Consider the following 24,507-nt stretch of genomic DNA (forward strand, 5'->3'; position numbering starts at 1 on the left):
AGTTATCTCTGACATAAATATATTTCAGTCTGTTTCATACCATCATTGATGTCAGTGTGTTACTCCTATTAATATCCTACTCGAATCTATACCTACAATAAATCTTAATATAATATTCATAATATTCCCAAGGTTTATGGCATACGTGCTATGTGGCCTATAGATGTTGTACTCGAGTACTCATATGCATTTACTATAATTTTGTGTATCTATACACGAGTAAACATGTCAAAATAATAATATATTATTTATATTATAATTCTATAAGTATGTCGTTATCAAACGTGTTCATTGCTCTCATGACGTTTATAAATAAGTAGTTATTATCCCCTTTTTTCCCATACATTCGGTTCAATTCCTTTCTCATCTTGTAACCAATCCCTTTTGCATTCTTAGAAAAGATTTATTCGATAAGTTTGATAACTTTTGTAATCTGCGTGATTTATCAAACTCGTAACAGTGTTTGTATCAGAAGTATCAGAAGTATTAAAATTGTTATTTAGCTTCCCTGGAAATGGCTGGCCCACCCAAGGTCAATGGCTATTAAGTGTCATAGCACCTATATAGAGTGTCAGAGCACGTACTAAATTATTATCATCATTATTATATCTGAGGATAAGCTGATAGTTAAAAAATTACTTTTTAAGTACTTTCTTCTGTAATAGTTTATGCTGATGGTTCTGTAAAAAAAAAAAGTACTTTCTTTTTGTGTTGATTTTTTTAAAAGTATTTAAAATTCTACCAACTATTTTCTACTTTTATCAAGATAGGCAATTAGTATAAAGCTAAATATTGTTCTTTAATTTCAAAACAATTATAAATAATGCCATGGCATCACAGTAGCCAAAGGTTAAAGTTTGAGGTTATAGATTATATTAATGTTAGTTATAGAGGAGAAAACTCCAACAGATTGGTTTCTCCCATAGATAATAAAGAAAGTTGTTCATTATTATCCATAGTTTCTGCAGAGAGTTCAAATTAAAACGATTTGGATAAATGATATTGGAACACTTCTGAAACAATATTTTGGATTGGGAGGTACCTACACCTAAATTTAAATAGAAACCAATTCAGCAACTTACAAAAATCTATTTGGCAAAATCCAACCAAAAACCCAGATGTATTCAAAAATAAATAATATTACCAGTTTCAGTTTTGAAATGAAATAATATCATAGTTAATATATTTCTTTAGAAAAAAATATTTAAAAGAGAGATAATTCTAAAAGATTTATCTATCCACAATCAATGATTTTATATAATCACTCTACTTATTAGTTCCAAAAGAACTTGTTTCAAATCCAATTATTAGTTTTAATTGTCATGCTTTATTTCTAAAACCAATAGTTAAATCAAAAATAATTCAATCATAAATAATTTTCACAGAGGATGATCTCCAATAAAATGCATTAGCAAGTACAATTAATCTTAATATTTATTAAATCACAAAGTTAAAAATATTATACAGGTATGATAAGCATACATAAATTATTTATTTTATTACTAAATACAGTAAAACTGATGTATATAGTTATATATACACGCTTTGTGATATATTACTATAATTGTACATTTTCTTTTTTGTTTCGTAGGTATTCTGAACCTACATAGTAGGATCAAAACCAAAGGCATATTCTACTCAGTCTCCCATAAATAACTTATTTTTTATTTATATACAAACATAAATTAAATCAAGGAATAAATATTACATAATTTAAAATACCAAAAAATATTTATTTATTTTGGCGACCCTCCCTGGAAAAAACAAATAAATTACAGGTACAGATAAAAAGATATTAACATAAAAACCCTTAAAACTATATAGTAATATTAGATTAAACTTAATAGTAATAAACTTTAATTATACAAACTTATATACCAACTTAAGAAATATCAAATTATAAAAGCATAGGTAATCCATATTTTTTTTTAAATAAAAATATTTTCATGAAAACGCCTTTAATATAAATATTATATTACATTAAAATTATTTATAAATGTAATGGAAAGTTAGGGTCTCTACTTTTTGTTTAGCAGTTGATCACATTTATTTATGTGACTATCATACCAGTCAAGTCGCTAAAAAAAGAAAGAAGACATTAATATTAATATATAACAACAGTATAGTTATTTAACAAATATATTCAAATAGGTATATTTACTTGGCAGTTATGGGAACAGTATTTCACCGCTGTACAGCTACTGCACATTATTGTTGCAGACTTGTTACAATTTCTCGCGTAGCACTAAAAAAATAACAACAAACATTTTTTAGAATATTAAAATTACTATATTTTTTTTAAACTTAGATGCCTCTAAATTAAAATCCAAACTAGTAGTTTCTGAGTAATTAAAATGTATTTGTTACAATCTTAAACAAGATTTAGTGGCCCACGATTGGTCCATTAAATTTAATAAATAGTTTATGCAACCCAGCAAAAAACTATGAAATTAGTTTTAAAAAGTAATTTTATTACAATAGGTTAATTTGAACAAAATATAAGAAAATTACTACAGTGTTACTGAAAACTTAATTTTGTTACTGTAATTTGTAATTTGCATTATGTTACTACCCAACACTGAAACTGATTATACTTATACAATTTTTACAAATAATAAAATGATAATAGATTAATATTAATTACTATAATTTTCATATTATTATAGCACCAAATATTCCAAACCAATATCATTGACTTAATATTCTTAGTACACAAGTTAAATTACTCAAAAATTAGTCATTCGTGGATTTCGATTCACATACCTCATAGTTTTCAAAAAAGGCTTTAGCTAAACAATTTATAGGAAAAAAAGAAGTTAATAATGATGAAAATATAATAGTTTATTCTCATTTTTCAGATTAATTTTAGAAGAACAGTCAACTGAATCATTCGATAGCCGACTAAGTTATTCATTAGTCGTCAATTTAAATAATGTGTTTGGTTAGTTAACCATTTAACCATAAATCATTTGGTTTTTAATCAGTTAAAACTTAAAACCGGCAATATTTGTTTGGTACTATAAATATTTATAAAAAAAAATATAATGATGCAATTGAAAGCATGTTATTAGTAGGTACTTTTAACATGGAAAAAAACCACAAACATGAAATAAAACAAAAATGAGTGTAGTACTTTAACAGGTTATATAAATTGGTTAAATATTTTAACCTAGTGTTAAAAAACAGACTTTTAAAAGTCATTTATTTATAATCTTATATTTTGCTATACAAATAAGAATTGTTCAGCTTTTGTAAATGCTTAAAATAATATATATTGATGAATTTTACATACTTTGGTAATAATGGTTGGCGGTGGTTTAACAAATGTTTTAGTTTTATTGATAACTGCTCTCATTTGACCTGTTGGCCCCTTAACCAATTGATACTGTTTGTTACCAACTACAATAGTGCCACCTTCAGCTCTATGAAGAGAATTGTTTGCCATAGATAAATTATTCGGAACTGCTGGTTTGAACGTCACAAATGTTGTTGTTGGTGCTGGTATTGATGTTGCAGATTTTGACAAAGATGCTGTTACTTGCACCAAAGGACTGTGGGAAATAGCTGGCGCGACAACAAAACATTTGTTTGTTGGTATCACTTTAGAAGTAGAAGGTTCAAAAGTTTTATTTTGTAGTGAAGAAGAAAATGATTGATAGAAGTTATTTAACGGCTGGCTCGTTAAAATTGACTGTTTTACTGCAGTATTACCAATGGTTTGGGTCTTATTACCATTTATCACAGGTATTTGTCTAAAAATATAACAGAACTAATTAATATTGGAATTTTAATTTTAATTGCAACAAATATATACAATGGGGGAATAAGGAATACTTAAACTATTAAGAAGTAGTATGGATTTTGAATTTTAAATTTCAATTCATTAAGATAGTAGGTGTTAATTTTAAAAACTAGTAATTTAATTAATAATAATTATAATATACCTATATTTAAACCTTTACAACTTAATCAAAATTAATTTGACTATTAGAGATGTAATTAAAGTTACTAAAAGTTTATACAGTTAATCCTAATTTAAAATCTTTGATTGCTATTTTAACTACAAATATTAATTTGGGAATATTGTACATCTATAATAGGTATTATATACTAAAATAATTATTAAATAACAATACTGTTAAATTATCAGAAATAAATAAGTTAGGCAATCGTAATTATGTAACGGTAACTAACGATAAGGATATAAGGTAAGCAAATCTTAGAAAACTAAAAACTGTGGAAGTCATTGAACTGTATAGTAGGTATCGAGTGTACTTCCAAATAATTAAGCTGTTCACTGTAATGCATGTAGTCAATTTGAATTCAATGATAAATCATTGCAGACAAATAACAATGTTTGGAAGGAACGAGTTCCAAAAGGAAAAAATTAAAAGAACGAAAAAATGAACAAGTTTGTTTTTACAAGGAAAAATAACAACATTTTTCGTTCCTTTCTAGTTCCAATGACTTACACAGATATTGAGATATGTAAATAATTGAAATTAAGATATATTTTTTTTAATGTGTATAATGTATATTATTGCCAATTAGTGATCGTTATCGAGTATCAACGTTAATCCAATGAGTAACTATATAAAATATAATTATTATTATAACAATAAACAATAAGATAGTCGACATACATCCAACAATTTAATTTTGAAGAAAATCTCAAAATAGAATTATAAAATATGTGGGTATCTACTTGTAGGTGTATTGTATATATTATAATTAAAAATTAAAGTATGCTAGTATGCATATGAAAAAAAAAACATTAATGATTAAATAAGAATTTTTTTATTTGAAATTAAAAAAGGAAGTCGTTCAATTTCCAAAGGAACGATTTATTTATTTTTTTATGAACAAGGTACGGAACGAATTCTTTTTTTTAAAAATAAAAACGAGGAACGGAACGAATTCATTTTTATATAGAACTTGAAAAAACCCTGTCGAAAAACGGTTCTGAGCGGAAATGGTCGGACACCCTATAATTTGAAGAACATTTTATTACAATATATAGTTGGGGGCACGAAAAATGAGCGCTGCCATGCGCCAAGCGGCAGTTTTTCTTAAGTGGTTATCAAATCACCAAACTACGTGAAATACAACACGTAACAACACAACGGGTCACGGGCGCCAACACTCATTTTTCGTGCTCCCGACTATAATTGCATTGATATAAGTAATAATTTATATATTAATTAGTTATACAATAGGTTAAATAATTTTTCGAAAAACAAATCACATATTATATAAATATATTATATAATTATTATTTTACATAATATTACTAGATAGTAGATGTTCTTAACTTATAAAAAGAGGGGGAGAGGGCACACTCAGAATGTTTGCTGTTCAAATTAGAGTCGGCAAAATCATAATATCCAACTAGGTAACGTAAAATTAGTCGGATTAAAATTTCAATTTCAATTTCATAACAAAAATTATAGACATTTGTCAAAAAAATTTATAATTCTAAATTAGTTTTTGTAATAGGTAATCCGATTGTAAAAACTAAAAATAGTCATAATATAGTTACAATATGCTATCTGTATTTCTGCAGGACTGCGCGAACTGCACTACTACGATACTATGTTTAAATAACACAGCCCGCAGCTGACAACTGTAACTAAGTCTTGTGGACTGTTGTAATTGGCGTAATCAGCAGTTTTAACTATTTATAGGTAGTTAAAAATAAAATAAATTTTTAATCATTAGCTATAAAAGTTGAATATTTTATAAATATTTTCTTTTAACTATCTACTAAATAATTTGTAAATTTCGTAAACATTAGAACTTTAAATGCATATAAAAAAAGCAGGTAAGTGGATGTCACTCTGCTATACAGTAAGTTATAATTGGGTCAATGTATAATGGATTGTATTCAATGATATAATATCATTGTATAAGAAAAACGATTCTGAGCGGAGACGGTTTGTCAGTCTGGATATTTTATATTTTTATTATTTATTATAGCCTGTAAGTTGAATTAATATTATTATTTTTATTCGAATATTATGTGATAAACAAAGCGTTAGAAATTAAAATCCCACTTTTAGCGATTTTTCGTAATTTGTCGGTGGGTTTTCCCGTGGCATTAAATAACTATTGAGAAAATCGACAAATTACCTCTCTAAAGAACCATTTTGATCCAATTTTCTAAATTATAAGGTACTATATTTTTAAATCAAAACACTCCTTCTGGTAAAAATTTTGTATACAGGATAAAAAAAAAAAATTAACACCATTGTAAAATACTAGGTCCGCTCAGAATCTAAAAAACGTACCTATGTTTTTTAAATATTTTTTAACTTTTGTTGTAACAATATATCAGGACCCTTTTATTATATTACCAAGCTTTTTGACTCAACAAATAAAATGTTATTGACATTTATAGAAAAAAAACTAACGGAATGCAGCTAGTATCCTATAAACAGTTAAAATTTCTGGTAATATATATTGAATGTATAAAGATAGTAAATACTATGGTAGTATGGTTACAATGTTAATGGCGCCCAAGACAATCAGTTGAAGGGGGATGAATAAAAGCAAACACCGTTTAGATACAAACTCTCTTCTAAGGGTCTCAAAATACTAATAAATGTGTCTAAATCAAATATTTTATGACAACTAATCGGACCATAACAGAAATTAGATATAAAAAATGCTTACTGGTAAGTTCCATCTGGATTTTTGGCTAGGAACCAGTGTTGAATTATTTCATCAGAATTGATAGTGCCAGGGATAGTTTCTATTGCTGGTATTTTGTCATCTGAATATTGTGCAGTTGATGTCGTTGGTGAATCTACGGGATCTTTAAACTTTGAATTAACGGAACATTGAAAAGTTGCATTATCGATTAATAACCCCAGGTCTTCATTTGAATCACCGGTGACAGCATCAATAACTGCTTGAAAATATTCTCGACTGTTTACTGTTGATACAAAAAACAATGACATGCGATCGGTGACTCCAGAGTCAATATCTCGACTATCTTCAATGAGACTTATTAAATCAATGCAGTCAGGTCGAAATGTCTTTGACCGGAACATTGAAAAAATGTTGGGATTGTTATACTCACTGTTCTTCAAACTATTCCATAGTAAAAGTACTAAATTTTTGAAGATACTACCTTTTTTGAATTTGGGCTGATCCAAAACTCGAAGTACAGTTAATATACTTAGAAAAAACATTTGAAATGCTGATTCAAAGTCCGGCATTTCAAAAGATGATACAACGTCTGTAAAATTTTTTTTCAACTTTGTTTCTAGAACTTTTTTATGCCTTCCATGTAATCGGTTGGCATCGCATCTTTCTTTAAGCTTTTCAGCTTCAGATCTTTTCTTAAAAGATTCATCCATTCGTGCCTTGTGATGTTTGTTAGACATTGAAATTATATTGAGTATATTTGCAATAATCACGATAGTATCTTGTACGGATTTGCTGAAATACTTTTTGTATAATTTTTCAATTTTAACTAAATGCCCTCTTACATATTTTTTGCCATTTAAAGCGTGTTTAAGTCCAGTTAATTTAGGTCCGCTTATAGGGAGTTTAACAACAGCTAACTTTTTTATTTCATTTGTTGGATGATTTGGTTTATTATCATAACTGATTATTTTCATCCACTTTATGTAACTATCTACGTCCATCATTTCCTTAAGATCCTTGACCCAGAGCTGATGTTTTACATTTGTAGCTGAAGAATCGGCAGATTCGGTAGATTCATCACAATCAATTATTATGGGTTCCTCCTCTGCTGTACTGGTAGACGCAATTTCCTTACTGGGTTTTAACGAAGACTTAAATTGTGATTTAAATTTATGAGTTTCACCCTCTCTAAATAATACTAATTTCAAAACATCTATTCCATTTGTATCCAATTTCTGTTTTTTTTTAGCAGGCTCGTCGTCTATAGATGTGTTGTCTTTAGGTGTTTTATCATCTTTGGACGTTTTAACATCTTTAGACGTTTTAATATCTTTGGATGTTTTAACTACTTTAGTCGTTTTAACATCTTTAAACGTTTTAACATCTTTAAACGTTTTAACATCTTTAAACGTTTTAACATCTTTAGACGTTTTAACATTTTTAGACTTTTTATCATCTTTTGACCTTTTATTGCTTTTAGACGTTTTATTGTCTTTAGATATATTACCATCTTCTTTGGGTGTCTTATCCTTATTTTTAATTAAGCTCCTAAAATTAAGTAATAAACTTAAATAAGTATTTTGAGATAAATATGATATAATTATTCATAATATTCTTTTATTAGAAAATGTATTATATGTATTTAATTATACATTCTAAAAGGTTCTATACAATTATTTATTTCAAGTATAAGTTACATATAATTATATAAATCTAACTCATCAGTGATGTTACCAATTGTTCGAAAATTGAACCAAAACAAATGCTTAATAGATTAGTTGAAAGGTTAAAATGTATAGTATATGGTCTATCCGTTCTCATATTTAAAATATGATTTACCAAGGCTTGAAACCGGTTACCAGTTTGTAAGTTTAAATTTTGAGAAGCGATTAACAATTACTGGTAACCACCAAGTTCAATTAAGGTTAGGTTAGGGTTAATAAAAAAACGTCTAATTCAACAAAACCGGATACATCAAAAAAATTTATGTTATATTTGATTTTTATACCTATATTTTTTTTTTTTTTTTGGAAGTTTTATTCTATGTTTTTGATTAATAATTTTATTTACAAGATAATAAATGTAATGTAATAATAAGTACGATTAAGGATGGTATACTGTCTATAGCCGCGATTATAAGTAATAAGCACCAATCGTAGATTCATTGGTTCGTAGACATATTACAGAACATATAATTAGATGGCTATTATTAATTTTATTTTATTGACGCCGTTGATTAACAAATTTCCATGAACCATTTTTCAACCGATGGTTATGGGATTTAAATTTATATTTATCCATAGCTTCAAATGATAAAATATAGCTATATAGGTATTTATTTTTTAATTTAACCTGAAACATTTTATAAAGTGGGTATTTGTTTTGTGTAAATTAAAGTATAACTAAAATTTTCCGAAAAAACATAAATGGAAAAAACTGTTTCTGAAGTGATTACCGGTAATCTTGAAATTTTTTTTTTTTTATTCGTCATAATTTTATCAATATTTTATATTTTGAAAAGTTTTTAGACTTCAAAAGTTCGGGTTGAAACAAAAAAAATCGAATAAAATGTTCAGCTTTCGTTTGGTTCGTTCTTTTCGTATTATCACAGTAGTCCCTAATTATATATTATACATATTAAGACAAACTTACGATTTATAATTTTCTATGTCTTCTGAAGTAAATGTTGTCAAAGAAACGTAACATGTATCATACATAGCATTGAGAAACAAGCTATCGATTTCCTTTTTAAGGTACGTATGTTTTTTTGATCTGAAAAAAAAATATCAGCATGAGATTATATTATTAGAAATACAATGTTATTTGTGTAATATATTTTTAAATAATAGTTGTTATTAAAAACAGTTTTTTTTTATCAATAACTAATACTATTCCAAACCTATAAAAACTTAATTTTTTTCTAAAGGTATTAAAAGTGAAATATCAATAATCGATTTTTCATTTAAAATATGTATCTTGAATACTATCATCAATATTAATAATGATATATTTATGGTTTATATTAAATTAACATAAATACACCTGAACGCTTGTAAATTACATAAATATAGCATGCCTAATAATATATTTTCAAATTTATATACATCTGACAATTGCCAATAATAATGCATTGTATAATAATCTTTTTTTTTGTTATCTACTTCCTATATGGAACATAATATAAGTATTCAATTTAATTGAAAATATTCAAAATTCAACTTATTATACGGAACATTATTAAAGTAAATGTAGAGAATTGTTAACTTAAAAATTTAGCTTCTGTTCAAATAATATATTCTATAATATTCATAATGTTTATCATTAGGAGACAAGAATTGAAAGTTTGTCTAATCAAAATAATCAAGACCAGACTTCTAGTCAAATTGTATTTTATACTCGCTTAAGTATTATTGCTTATTAACTTTTATTATTATTAATTATTCCCAAATGACTATATTATATCATGCCACAATCACACAAAGGATATTTGTTTGTATAAGAATCATAACAGTTGCGTCATCAAGCTACGTGCCTTGTCGTGGAAATACCTAACCATTCTATCTACAACTATAGTTCTTATTTTAGGTATTTAATAGTTTTTTACATAATAATTGTAAAAATATGCAAGTATTTTCATTAGCGTCAACCAACAAAAATGGACAAAAGTAGTGACAATTAAACCGGTAAAATGGTTTAAAAATGTTAAGGTTACTAACGACTAACGGGTCAAAGAGTCACCTGTTCAATATAAAAATAAACTCCATATTTGAACTAATTATTTAGTAATCAGATAATGTTGGTGCATTTATTAAAATAGAATAATAAAGTAGTAGTAGAATAACGTTTATGTAATAGTTACAAATTGCAAATGAAGTACACGCCCAAGTGAACATTTCATGTTATTCTTAATAGAATTAAGTGCGATTAGACACGATTATGTTCTAGAAATAATCAATAAACCTAACCTAATCAACAAAATAACACATTTCTGTCGATCACATAGATAATATATATATGGATAGGACAATTGTATACCTAAAACACACCGTATAATTTAACCAAAGAAAATATATGTTACCACACTAGTTACTTGTGGTTATAGTAGTGGTTTATAATAAAACCATGACTAAATAGATAGGTATGTTCACATCGGTACGTGTTCTCGTCCATTCTAACGCACCACGCCTACTGTAGTTCTCGTTATTTCATTGGTCTAATAATTTTAGCGCCAACATTTTAAAATAAGTAAATATTACATGATACTGTGTTGATACCATAAATTAAGTAGTTAAATCATAAGCTCAAAACTAATAAGACATAGGCGAGAGAATGCTGTCTAGTACTATATAGAGATTTGTGCTTCAAGCACATGCCCTGCCACCTAATGTCCTATCTCCACGAAGATTAGAACAAGAATACCAAACTCGAACGGCTGCAAAAAAAATTTGTTACTTAAGAATGTTGAATGCTTATAAAATATATACATATTCACATTTATAAATGTGTAATCGTACAAGCTGTAAAATCTAAAAAGGGTCATGGTTCATAAAAGTTCGTACTGCATATCCTTTTGTGTGCTGACTGAAATAACCCTATGGCGTCCTCCTGGAAGGCATTAATTTGTAATAGACATGACAAAATAAACAGGTATGTCAGCAACTTTGTGATACGCATACAATGGCTGCCGTCTTGCTCCTTATCAGTACGTTCATTATCATTCACAATTCTCGACTGTATACTTGAGAAGTCATGCGATCAATTCTCGACCAATGAGAAGTGGAGCATAACGTACGCCATATTTGCGAATAAAATCATCAGAATGAAAATATTGCTGTCATACCTGTTTATTTTGTCATGGTAATAGAGATTTTACCACTGATAAGATGCCAGTTTACGTTTTGTACGTTTTTTTGTTTAAAAAGTTTTTGATATTTTCCAATTCAATATTTTGTATCATCTTTGAAAACGTACTTTATGATATTATTAACATAACCAGACACCAGTATGAACGTACGAACGATATTCCGTATTCCGGTTGATAAAAGCAAAAACGAATATTATGTCCGTCGCTAGACTGGAGTGCCTTCGCTAGAATGCACATGCGTCGCTAGCACTCAAAGTTTACAAAAAACATTAATAATCCCTATACTATGCGGGTTAAAGTGGCAACCCTAGCGCACGCAACGCAGCAACGTGGCTGTTTAATCGTGCTACTCATTTCAGGACGTTCTAAAAAGCTGAGTTGGATCTTCTGATTCTAGTCTTCATGGTCCTATCCATGTATATAATATCTATGGTCGACAACCGAGTAACCATAACGAGACGAAACAGCCGTTCGAAATAAGGTAGCCAGTAATAATGATATCATCAAGAGTTGAAAAATAAAATAACCAAGGTTAGTGGCTATTGGGGAAGCAAATTAATAAAACGCGCTCTGGTGGAAATAATTTGTACCTTCCGCCGATTCGGGATATATAAATAAGTTTTATATTGGTTATTTTATTTCTTCTAAGAACAATCACTTTTTACTCATCGTAAATGATGCGATCGGAGCGTCGTGAACCTCGTGATTGAGTTAACATCGGGTCGTTGGTGGGAGATGCACTGAGCTGACGAAAATCGGTCGGCCGACTGATTATTCTCTTTTAAGGCAGAGTATAGTAACCATGACGTCATCACGATATGATTAATAAAATAACTGATTGGTTTTAATAAGCCACAAAAACAGAAGGTTTTGAAGACAAATTGATTTAAAGATTGAGATTAAAATATTGTACAACGGAGTTCAATGCGGCTTGTAGGACAAAACCCTATATTGGTTAAAAAAAAATTATCGAATTTGGTTGATTCTATAGAACAGGATGATTATTTCTGTAGAGCGTATTTTTGTGGACAAAATATTACATTATCATCGTGCGCCTCAGAGAAATCCGGCAACGTCGCGAGGCCCGATCGTTATAACGAGGGGCAGCCCCGTACGCGTACGTGAGCTGCAGCCGGCTGCCTTTCACCACGGCAGCTGCGCGGTGGTGAAGGGCAAGAACGCCATAAACCGAGCATGCACGCACGCACGCACGCTACCGAAACGTCGTAGTTTGTTTGTCTGCCGCCCGTGAACGAAACGAACAAAAAATGCCTGAACCGTGTTTGCCGTTTGGTAGAGGTGGGAGCGTCGGCGTCGACGGCGGCGGCGGCGGCAGCTGCATCGTCACAAAATACAAAATTACAATATAATATTACTACAGTGTAATAGACACTAATGGTACATAACAGAATAAACACGATTTATAATAATAATATCCTACATGATAATAATAATATAATGAGTAGAGACAACAGACGAGGCACAGTGTTCTCGTTTTTATCGTTAATCGTTATCGTAAAGAGGTCAAACCGACGGAAACATCGACTGACTACATATTATTACGCGCGTAATAGTATAATAATACATAATATTATATTATACAACGTGTACGACGAAACGAATATTCATCACGTCTTGTCGTCGCCGACGAAAAACGTAACGGAAACTAGACATTATTGTATTACTACTTAGGTTAGGTGATGACGTCGTATTATTATTACAATATAATAATACTAATAATATCTTAAATAAATAATTAATTATTTTAATAAACACTGAATGTATTTTTATTATTATTACTATTATTAATATTATTATTATTATTATTATTATTACTTTTATTCGATCTGTTAATCTTTTCATTTTTTATTATGTTAATATTTTAATTATATTATATTATTGTTATTCTATACAAATATATTGTGAACTGGACTTTTGTCCGTATTAATAAATAAATAAATAAATAAATAAATAAATAATAAATAATAATTATAATTATCGTCGACGCAATACGAAAAACAGTAACCGAACCGTAACCACGAAACCATCGTGGTACGTTATACAATAGTTTCAACAATGAAATCTACGCGCCTACCTTACTATTGCAACTTGCAACACAACGCAACATTTTAAAATTATCACTGGCATTTAAAAAAAATAAATATTAATAAATGTTAAAATAATTTTGAAGTAATTAGCATACAAAAATACATTTTAAATTAACAACAAAGTACAAACTATGGTCAATAATATATTATAAATAATCAATAGAGTAAATGAATAATGATAAATATTTCTATGGAAATAATCAATATTATTAAATTATTTTGGTCTGTAGTAAATATTAATAGTTTATAACAATAAATATTTACATTTGAAAATTATAATTCAGCTGTCAGCAGTTAATTATGCACTATTTAGAACAAAATTTAGTTTTAGCATTTCAAAATTAATTTAAATAGCACAAGATTATAAATTTTAAATTTGTCTCAACTATAAGTTTGATAATAGTAAATCTTTATGTTTGCATAATTGCATGTAACTCAAACTTAAACATCGAAAATCACGAAAATTAATAAAGGTGTTGTGAATGATTGTACCTATATACTGAATTTTATGCATGTTATTATAATATTAATAATTATAGTAAGTCAATGTTATAACATAAACTATTAGAAAGGTACATTCAAGAATTAAATAATTCCAAGTTTCCAACATTGTAACATTGTACATTCCATTTAAACAGGACATTATGCATTAATTATGCTGCTAATACCCAGCTGGTAGGTTCAGTTACAAACATACTAGGACCCTCATACATACATCACAATTATTGATAGTATAGTATTATATTTGGTTATAATAGGATTTTAATTATAATAAGTATATAATAGAACAATATGTTAAAATATTTAACCATAGGACAGATTATTATTTTGAATAATAAATCTCATGAAACCAAGTTACTATAGATACCATAAAAAGAAGTAATTATTATAATCTATACACTATCTATACACTATAGAAATTCAAATAATATTTAAAAAAAAAAATTATAATAATAGGTAATAATAATAATATTATTAAAGTGAAATGACAATGTAATTTTGAATTATATTTATAATACATTAATACAGTAGACTCAAACTTGTTAATTTACTAGTTGTTATTAATCAAAATCATAGTTTTGATTTCAGACATAAAAGTAAAATCTGTGTCGAAAAAATTTAAAATCAACACACTTAATTTACTATTTACATAATCAGAATTTATATTATATTCACGTATTTTTACTTGAAATGGACAAAAGGATCATTTGATCATAATATCGTTGTTTACGTTAAGATAATTACGCGTAAGACGTTTATAGCTATGTTAGACTGGCTAAATGGTTATTGCACAAGAAGCACATTCGACAATATTAATAAATAAAAAGCTGGTACCTAAGTGGAAGTCGCTCTGTTGTACAGTAGGTTACAAGTGTTTATATATTTCTTAGATTTTTTGGTTATAGTATAAACTATTGTGAGAATATTTGTTTTACATTTTTAATCCAAAGGTATAAAAATTGAACATTTTATAATTTTTTAATTACAATAGTTGATAATTTACGCGATTTTGATAAATGTTGTCAAAATATGAACTTTAAATGCTTATAAAAAAAATTGTGCCTATGTATTTTTAATATTTTTTAACTGCTATTATAATATATCAGGAACTTTGTATAAAATATTCACGCTTTTTAGCCCAACAAATAAAATTTCACTGATATTATAGAATAAAAAAACTAAAAAAATCCGTTAATAGCTCAAAATGAGTCAAGATGTTATGGTATATAGGAAATTAAAATATAAACATTCAGTGAAATATTCATGTATCCACAATTATTCGTTATTGAATTACAACAAAATAAAGAAATCGCTACATGAGAAATCGAGTGAATATGCAATGATGTAAAAATATGAACTTCAAACGCTCATAAAAATGTAATTTGACTTTCTTGTAGATATTTTTTTTTGATAAAGGTAGACAAACTTATGAGGATTCTTGTATCATATTTTCAAATCTTAGATTTAAAAAGAAAAATTTTAATGAATTTCTAGCTCAAAATAGCTTAAAATCATTTTCGTAATTTTTACGTATTTTGTCAATATTTGAACTATAAATGCTTATAAAAAAAAATTGTGACCATGGATTTTTAATATTTTTCAAATATCATTGTAACAATAAATTAGGAGCCTTGTATTAAATTTTAAAGATTTTTTTACCTAACAAATACAATTTTATTGACATTCATAGATGTAAAAACTAAAAAAATTTGAAACTAAAAATGTCCGTAAACAGTTCAAAACAAATCAGTATTGACAATGCTAATATAAACAACCAGTGATCTACGGTCATCTGTTTTAGAGTTACACCAAAAACCAAAATCGATTTTGTGTAAGAATTCCCGGTTTTCCTTATTTTTTTTCGTTTTTTCCCGGCGCTTTTGAAAAACACACATGATTGTAAAAAATGCACTCCCCTCAGAATTTAAAATTGATGAATTCCATTGAATTAAAAATTAATTATCTTAATCACTTGTAGTATACCATCAAACAAGTAGGCTATATTTGATATTTAAACAAAATATTTATACTATTTTAGATTCTGGCGCATGATTGTAAGTATTGATTTTACAATAATGTGTGCAGGCGCGGACTGGTAAAATAGGGCACGGGATGCTACATAATTTAAAGGGCAAATAACAAAAATTGTTGGGGCACATTTTAAAACATGTAGATTATTTATAAAATATTTATATATTTTATTTTGTTTTAAAAAAATATTGAATGTACGTTAAAAAACGTAAATAAGTTCCAAGTTACAACACTTTCAATCAAAATTGTACAATATTATAGATTACTGACAATCGTAAGTTTGTAACGATGTGCTGTTCATTAGGTGTCAAGATAGTCTTTAAATATTAAATAAATAAAATTAGGCAAATATATTTTAGGGTAAGGGTTGCTGTAGAATCTCAGCATCCCAGCCAGTCTGCGCCTGGATGTGTGTTGTTTTTTATTTGTGTCTGTGTACACGATAAATAGTCAAAAAATTTTCGATTTTCAATTTCAGTCAAAATTCCGAATATTTTTCAAAAGCGCCTCAAAAGACAAAAAAAAATTAAGAAAAAAAGAAAATTTAAAAAAAAATTACGAAAAAAGTAACGCAAAATAGTTTTTGAATTACCGTAAATACCTACCTAAAATCTTCACTGAATGATAATAATAGCACTTTCTATATACATCAATTTTCAAAATATTTCAACTCATGTTGAGGTATTTGTAGGAATGTAAAATTTTAAATTATTATTAGTTTTTAGATTCTGAGCGAAGCGATGAATGTATTGATTTTACAATGATGTGTGTTTTTTTTTATATTATTATTTATATTTTTGTGTCTGTCATCACCTTTTAGGACAGTAAAAATGCTTGGATTTTCTTCAACAGTAACTTTCCTGATAGGATAGTGAATCTAGTTTGAGAAATTTGGGCGGTCAAAAGTAAAAAATTCCCAGTAGTTTTCAAAAGCGACGTGGAAAACAAAAGAAAATTTAAAGAAAAACGGGAATTTTTACGCAAAATCTGTTTTCGAGAAAATCGGTTTTGGTTTTTGGTGCAAATCTAAAACAAATGACCGTAGGTACATGAAAATTTCACTGTATATTTATATAAGCATTTTCTATACACGATAAAATTTATAAAATAATTTGACTCTTTTTGATCTGTTTACAGACATTGTCAGTTTTAAATTTTATTAGTTTTTTTTTCTATAAATATCAATATAATTTTATTTGTTGGGTAAAAAAACGTGAACATTTAATGCAAGGCTCCTGATATATTGTTACAACAACAGTTGAAAAATATTAAAAATACGTAGGCACAATTTTCTTTTATAAGCATTTAAAGTTCAAATATTGACAAAATACGTAAAAAAGACGACAATTTGCAAATTATTTGAGTTAGAAATTCATTTAAAATTGTCTTTTTAAATCTAAGATTTGAAAATGTAATACAAGATTCCTCATAAGTTTATCTACCTTTATCAAAAAAAAATGTCTACAAGAAAGTCAAATTAAATTTTTATGAGCGTTTGAAATTCATATTTTTACAACATTTGATATTCACTCGATTTTTCATGTAACGATTTTCTTATTTTGGTTGTAATTAAGAAACGAATGATTGTAGATACTTGAAAATGTCACTGTATGTTTATATTATCATTTTCTATACACGATAAAATTTATAAAATAATTTGACTTTTTTTGAACTGTTTACGGACATTGTCAGTTTTAAATTTTATTAGTTTTTTTTCTATAAATATCAATATAATTTTATTTGTTGGGTAAAAAAACGTGAAAAATTAATGCAAGGCTCCTGATATATTGTTACAACAACAGTTAAAAAATATTAAAAATACATAAGCACAATTTTTATTTTTAGTATTTAAAGTTCAAATTTTGACAAAATTTATCAAATTTCAAATTTAATGATTATTTTGTAGTTAAAAATTTAATAAATGTTTAACTTTTATAGCTAAGGATTGAAATCTTAAAACAATGTTCCACATAGGTAGGCTATTCTGTAACTAAAAATTCTCAAAAATTTAAAAACACAGGTTTTTTATGGTTATTTTATGTTCAAATTTGGAGGTTATTACATAAAATAACCAAGAATAACGATACTAGTTATTTTGTTGTAATTTTATAATATTAATTCAAGTTACTGGCTATTGTGTTAATAATAAGTTATAACAATATAAATATAATATAAAATAACCACACCAACAAACCGTCACCGCTCAGAATCATTTTTTGTATACAATGATATTATACCCACTTCACACTTGTAACCTACCGTACAACAGAGCAACATCCACTTAACAACTTAATTTATTTTATTTTTTAAATAGGTGCTTCCTTGATATATATGTATGTATATATTTATATGTAAGAAAACCTAACCTATTAGAATAATGCTTTAATTACTAAACCTAACATGTGCAGATTTTACCCACTAGGAATACAAGATCTTGTATTTTATTTTGGATGGACTGGCTGCCTTTTACGCAATAAGCTGTTTTTAATTTTTTCTTTTTTCTAATTATTGTAAATAAATAATATTTTTGATAAAGAAATAAAAAATAAAAAAATACGACTATCTTGACAGTATTTTAATCTTTGGATGTAACTTACCTACTAATTATAATTTTGTATGCAACTATACAGTGTATATTAGTATACCTAATAGTATCATATAATATTATAATTGATAAATAAATTAAAATAACTAATGTTTTTAATAATTTTATCACTGGATGGCCTCCATCCTCATATTATGAGTGTAAATAAAAATTCTGTAAATCTGTAATCATAATTGCCTATTATGCATGTAGCATAAATTGTTAATTTTTTAATAAAAATGAAATAAAACAAAAAAATAATTTATAAATAATATGAAATATATTTTTATGTAATATTATATTGTAGTGATAATATTATGTAATTATCATTTCTAGATCAAGTGTATGACGTTCAGAGTGAGATTAGTCAATACCTACTTAATTGTGAATAATGAATAAAAAAATAAAAATAATACTACATCGGCCCCCAAATTGTTAGGTCAAAAATTAAGTTGAAATTGTTTATTACATAATATATTAACCATGACTATCCTCTGATAACATTTATGCATACTTATAAACATATTATTTGTTAAGTTAAAATTAAATGAAATTAAGTTATTACATAGAAATTATTATATATTTTAGAACATTTTTAATTTTGGAATAAGTATTGAAATTTGATTATAATGACACTTTTGTCTTTCCCAAAAACCAATTTTGTAAAGAACAAAGCATACTAGGATAAATCATGGATACAGTAATTTGTATGATACTTCTGAATCTGTTTGATGTTATTGAAATTCACTGATTTGACCAGTGAACAATAATACAATTTATTTGCCTATTAACAGTGTTGTATAAATATATTTCAGAAAAAAGTATTTGATTAGTATTTAATATACTGTTAAAACAAATTTTTTTCTGATGTATTTAAATTTAAGTATTAAATACTATTTCTTATTGTCAATTAACAATTAGTAGGTACTTACCTAAATTGTATTACTTAACTAACAAATGGGATGTTGTTTTTTTTAAAAAACTTTTTCCTCATTTTAAATATCAGAATCCCTTTGTTTGAGGATTTTGATGGCTAAACTTTAATTATTTAGAAAACAGAAGTTTAAAAGAATTAATCATTGTACTATTTTTAATACATTTTAATACATCAATTAAGTTTAAATTAAGTTAACAAATACTGTTAACTTAACTTAACTTCAATTAGTAAGTTAAGTTAACATAATTTTAAAAAAAAATGCATTGAAAAGATATTAAAATAAGTTATAATTACTTGTATAGTATTATGCCTATCAAAGTTGAAAGTATCGACCTATGGATATATATAATAATATATGTATAATTTTAAACCTGTAGGTCAGTATCATTTTAGAAATCTATTTATATTTCACACTGGGTTCAAATAAAAATAAATATTGTGTGTAAAAGTGCTTACTGTATTGTTTAACACATTTTATAATTAAAAAATAAATTATTTAAAAATTTAAAACTTATAATGCCCTTTTTTTATATATACCAGTATTAGGTAGGTAGTTATTTTTGTAATAAAATTATAGTATAAAGTATAATGCAAAAAATCTAAATGGTCTAAAATAGTTGATTATCGTACAATAATAATTGTAGGTATTAAATATTAATAAATAATAACTAATAACTAATGAGTACCTACTTAATAAGTAGGTATTAGGTAAGTAGGTATTATGTATCGGGGCTTTGTGGGCTCGTATCTATTGATGTCTTTATACGGGCGACTAAATAAATATTATGTTACATTGTTACCCTTATTATTATTAATTAGTACCTAATTAATACGACTTATAAGTTTTTCTTTATAAAAATATGTTTAAAATTCTTCATAAATAATATATCTTTAATTTCTAATAATATTTACTAGTAGTGTATCAAGCATTAATAGAATCCATAATTAATTATAGTATTTCCATATGGGGAGGTATGTATGATACAACTATAGATCCATTAAAAAATACAAAACAAAATACTAAAAATTATCCTAAAAAAAGACTCAAAATACCACACAAAATATTTATACAATGACATGAATGAACTACCAATAAAAAAATTATTTTATAAAGCGTCGGTACTTTACATAATTAAAAATAACCTTACTTTTAAAACTGAACTCGGACATAATACTAGACAAATATCTAATATCAAAGTACCAACTATGCACAAAAAATTAACTCGATCCACATACTTATATATTGGTCCAAAAATGTACAGTATACTACCATTAGAAATTAAACACAGCAACTCTTTTAAGGTTCTTAAAAAAAATTACATTTTGGCTATTACAAGAACAAAATATAGACCGACTCATAACAAACGTATATGATTACTGCATTATTTATCATATAAGTTGTACGACTTTAGTAATTATTGTTAATTTTAGTTTTATATTACCATATTAAATTGCATTATTTAACTACACAATTTTTTTACATAATGCTATATTATATAAATAAAATAAAATATATAATATTTACTTATATTATTAATAATATAGTTAGGTATGTGAGAAATGTATATTACAAATTGTAATTATTTAATTTATAAGAACTATTTAATGTATTTATATTTCAAATTGTGAATTCATGGGCCCCACACGAACATGTTCAGTGGGGCCCATTATCTTCTCGAAGAATAAATAAAAAATAAAATAACTTATATAAATAATATTTGGATAATATGGTAATTTAAAATTAACTTAATTATGAATATTAAAAATAATATAAGTTGATTTTAAGTTAATGTAGACACAAATAAGTTAAGTTAAGTTAATAAGTTAAAAATAATTTAACTTTTAACTTATTAACTCGTTAATACCCAGCCTTGTTAATTAGTATGTAATAGATGAATACATGTCAAAAACAGTGTATGTTGAAAATTAGTATCAGTAATTTGAGTATCAGCATATGATGCAAAAAAAAAGAATTTGTAGTGGTAATAATTTATTTTAAGTAAAAGAAAAGTATCAGAAAAAAATATTTTGTACCTGCATTGAAATAGAATTTAAAATGTATTCATATTCCTATTGGTAGATAGTTAGGTTAGGTTAGAAACTTAAGGGGAATTAAAAAAAGATCTAGTTAAATTATAAACTTTATGATTTATAGTCTTTAATAGGTTAGCATATTAAGTACATATATATCATGGAATAACACTATTCCACCTTTAACCCTAACATGTATATTAAATAATAGTAAAAAATTCTGATAATTGGATAACACTTCACTGTACATTAGGTGTCTTGAGAATCCCTGTACCTAAATGATGTGTTAAATTTGAATTCAATAATAATTGTATACGAAAAACGATTCTGAGCAAAAACGGTGTGTCAGCCTATATTGTTACTAAGTAAATTGTATGATACTATTGTCATTAAAGTAATTTATTTTACGATTAGGCATTAGTACTAGAGTAAGTTAAATTAATAATTGCAAAAAAAAATGCATTTGAAAATGTCGTTGTGTGTATACTGTATAGTGTTTCAACACAATAATGTACTCTAAAAGTCTCAAGTACCCACAAATTATTTTATTTTACGGGCATAGCCCTTTGACAAAAATGTTAACATATATAAAAAAATCTCATAGTAACAGAAAGGAAATAGTATTATTTTACAATCAGATATTATATAAATAATGTATATGTGTTCAAAAGAGAAATAATATTAAAAAATATAATAATGTACCTACTCTAAATGTTTAAAGTACCTACGAACAATATTTTTAAATTACAACAAAATAACTAAAATCTTTATTCTTGGTTTTAATATGCAATTTTGTCAAAATTTGAACTTCAAATATTTATATTTCAGTTTTCCTTAATTTTTAGTTTGTTTTTCCTGACGCTTTTGAAAACTTTTGGGAAATTATTACTTTTGACCAAGATACCAACTAGTTTCACTTTCCTACTAGAAAATATTCATTAGAAGAAAATCAAAACATTTTTACTGTTCTAAAAGGTGATGACGGGCAAAAAAAAAAGAACACTTCATTGTAAAATACCTTCATTGCTCCAATTAGAACTTAATATATTTAATTTGTACATGTGCACAATAGATATTTTTAATTTTATATTGTACAATGCTGCACAAGTATACTGCGGCCCACGAGCGAGTATTACAGTTTTGCGCATGCAGACTGTAGGCATTCCCCCCCACTTTGTGCCATTTAGTGTATGTCAAATACGTGGCGATGCGCGGAATCGTACGTGTTTTCGTCGGGCGACAGTAATACTCTCTCGTGGGCCGCAGTATAGTCCCGGGTTCATTCAATAAATACTATAAAAATTATTTTTTATTTTCTTTTAATTTGAGATTAACGTCGTCATGTTTAAAATGGTTTACCGTTAATAGAAACACCACGAAATAAAAAATACAAAATGGCCGCCAGATGACGCGCAGCACGATGTGCGCACATTGACCAGAATACGATAGGTTAAATGTGAATTTCGCAAAACTCGTCTAGTTTATCTAGGTTCCTCGGCTAACGTCACAGTTAATGGGATACTAAAATATTTTTACTAAACAGTGTAGCCATTCACAACAATATAATATTAAAATAACGAATTTTAAATTATTAATAGGCCTACCTAATAATTATTAAATAATAAATATCATGATGAAATGTTATAATCGTTATTGTGACAAGTACGTACTTGTAAGGCATTATGCTGAACGGCGAATTGTAGCGTCGGCGGATTGGATTATTTCAACAACTTGTAGAAATGAACGACGTCAGTAACAAGCGGGCACAACAAGCGACGTGTGGACTCGAAATGATCGCCGTTCGGCACTCGCAGACGCCGACCGCCGTCACCAGTCACGGAACGTACGCGGTGGAGGGGAGCATCGTCGTCGGCGGTGGCAGAGAGCGCTTGCGTTCGGGCCACATAGCTACGCGTCGGTTACCGCCGCCCGCCCGCCCGCCACGCCCTGTCGTAGTCCTGTCGACCTCCGCGATGAAAATATAAATTATGTCCTCCGTACGCTGAACTGGGCGCGGCCTCGACGGTCGTTACTACACAACAGCTGCCGCCGGCGCAGCGTCCGTCGCGTATTTACGACGGTTGCCGCGCAGCACACACGGCGGCGCGTATATAAAAATAATATTAGTACTGTGACGCATATTTCTCATACGATTCGGTCGGCTGCGCGCTGCCCGCGCTGCCCGCGCTGTGCGCACCAAACAATTTTTTTTATTATCAAACATTTTAATCGTTTGACGGTTTAAACAGCTACGTTGACTGGTACGAAGTAACCAGTTTCGTTCGTTTTGTGCGTCTTTGAGGCAAACCGCCAAATACTTGATAACCGTGTAGGTAGGTACCAGGTACGTGGTACGCTGACGATTCGAAACCTATATAATATATTATATTATGAACCAATGAAAAAAATGGTGGCCGTTATATTTGATAACAATACGATAGGTTTAAAAAAAATTGATTTTAATTTTTTTTACAATAAGACGTTTCATTTGTTGTGAACTGGAGAAACTACACCGTTTGCAAAGCGAGCCTCACGCGTTTTAAGGATAAATGCCAACTGGTGCTTTTTAGTCGAACGCCCACGACATTTTCATGTAATAAATTATTATTAAGGGATTTTGTGGTTTGCTTTATCATTTCGATGGGTGTACCGCAGCTTATATGGTTGCGCAACAATCCTCGTTAAAGCGGCGTCAAATGTTCTTGTCAAATTATAAAAAAACTTGCTAATTGTTATTTTATTTCAGCGATACCTGTGTTGTAGTGGTGTACTACGTATACCCGTGATCATGTACTATAAT

The 24,507-nt window shown here is 27.6% G+C and overlaps 1 protein-coding gene across 1 annotated transcript; it reads right to left on the reverse strand.

Moving 5' to 3' along the window:
- Positions 1-1,324: 1,324 nt before the first annotated feature.
- On the reverse strand, positions 1,325-23,516 carry LOC132935932 (uncharacterized). Its single transcript, XM_061002581.1, has 6 exons — positions 23,378-23,516; positions 9,304-9,423; positions 6,673-8,199; positions 3,293-3,752; positions 2,162-2,245; positions 1,325-2,078 (listed from the first exon to the last, which is right to left on the reverse strand). The coding sequence occupies exons 1-6, from the start codon at positions 23,386-23,388 to the stop codon at positions 2,019-2,021; spliced, it is 2,262 nt and encodes a 753-aa protein (XP_060858564.1). The 5' UTR covers positions 23,389-23,516; the 3' UTR covers positions 1,325-2,018.
- Positions 23,517-24,507: the final 991 nt, after the last annotated feature.

Source organism: Metopolophium dirhodum, chromosome 1 (genome assembly GCF_019925205.1).
Source record: "Metopolophium dirhodum isolate CAU chromosome 1, ASM1992520v1, whole genome shotgun sequence".
Taxonomy (NCBI): domain Eukaryota; kingdom Metazoa; phylum Arthropoda; class Insecta; order Hemiptera; family Aphididae; genus Metopolophium; species Metopolophium dirhodum.

Excerpts from the sequence above, each read along its gene's own strand:
- LOC132935932 (XM_061002581.1), bottom strand. Across the intron at positions 8,200-9,303 it reads GACATAGAAAATTATAAATC|GAGCTTAATTAAAAATAAGG; the intron begins GTAAGTTTGTCT and ends ACTTAATTTTAG. Across the intron at positions 2,079-2,161 it reads ACTGTTCCCATAACTGCCAA|CGACTTGACTGGTATGATAG; the intron begins GTAAATATACCT and ends TTCTTTTTTTAG.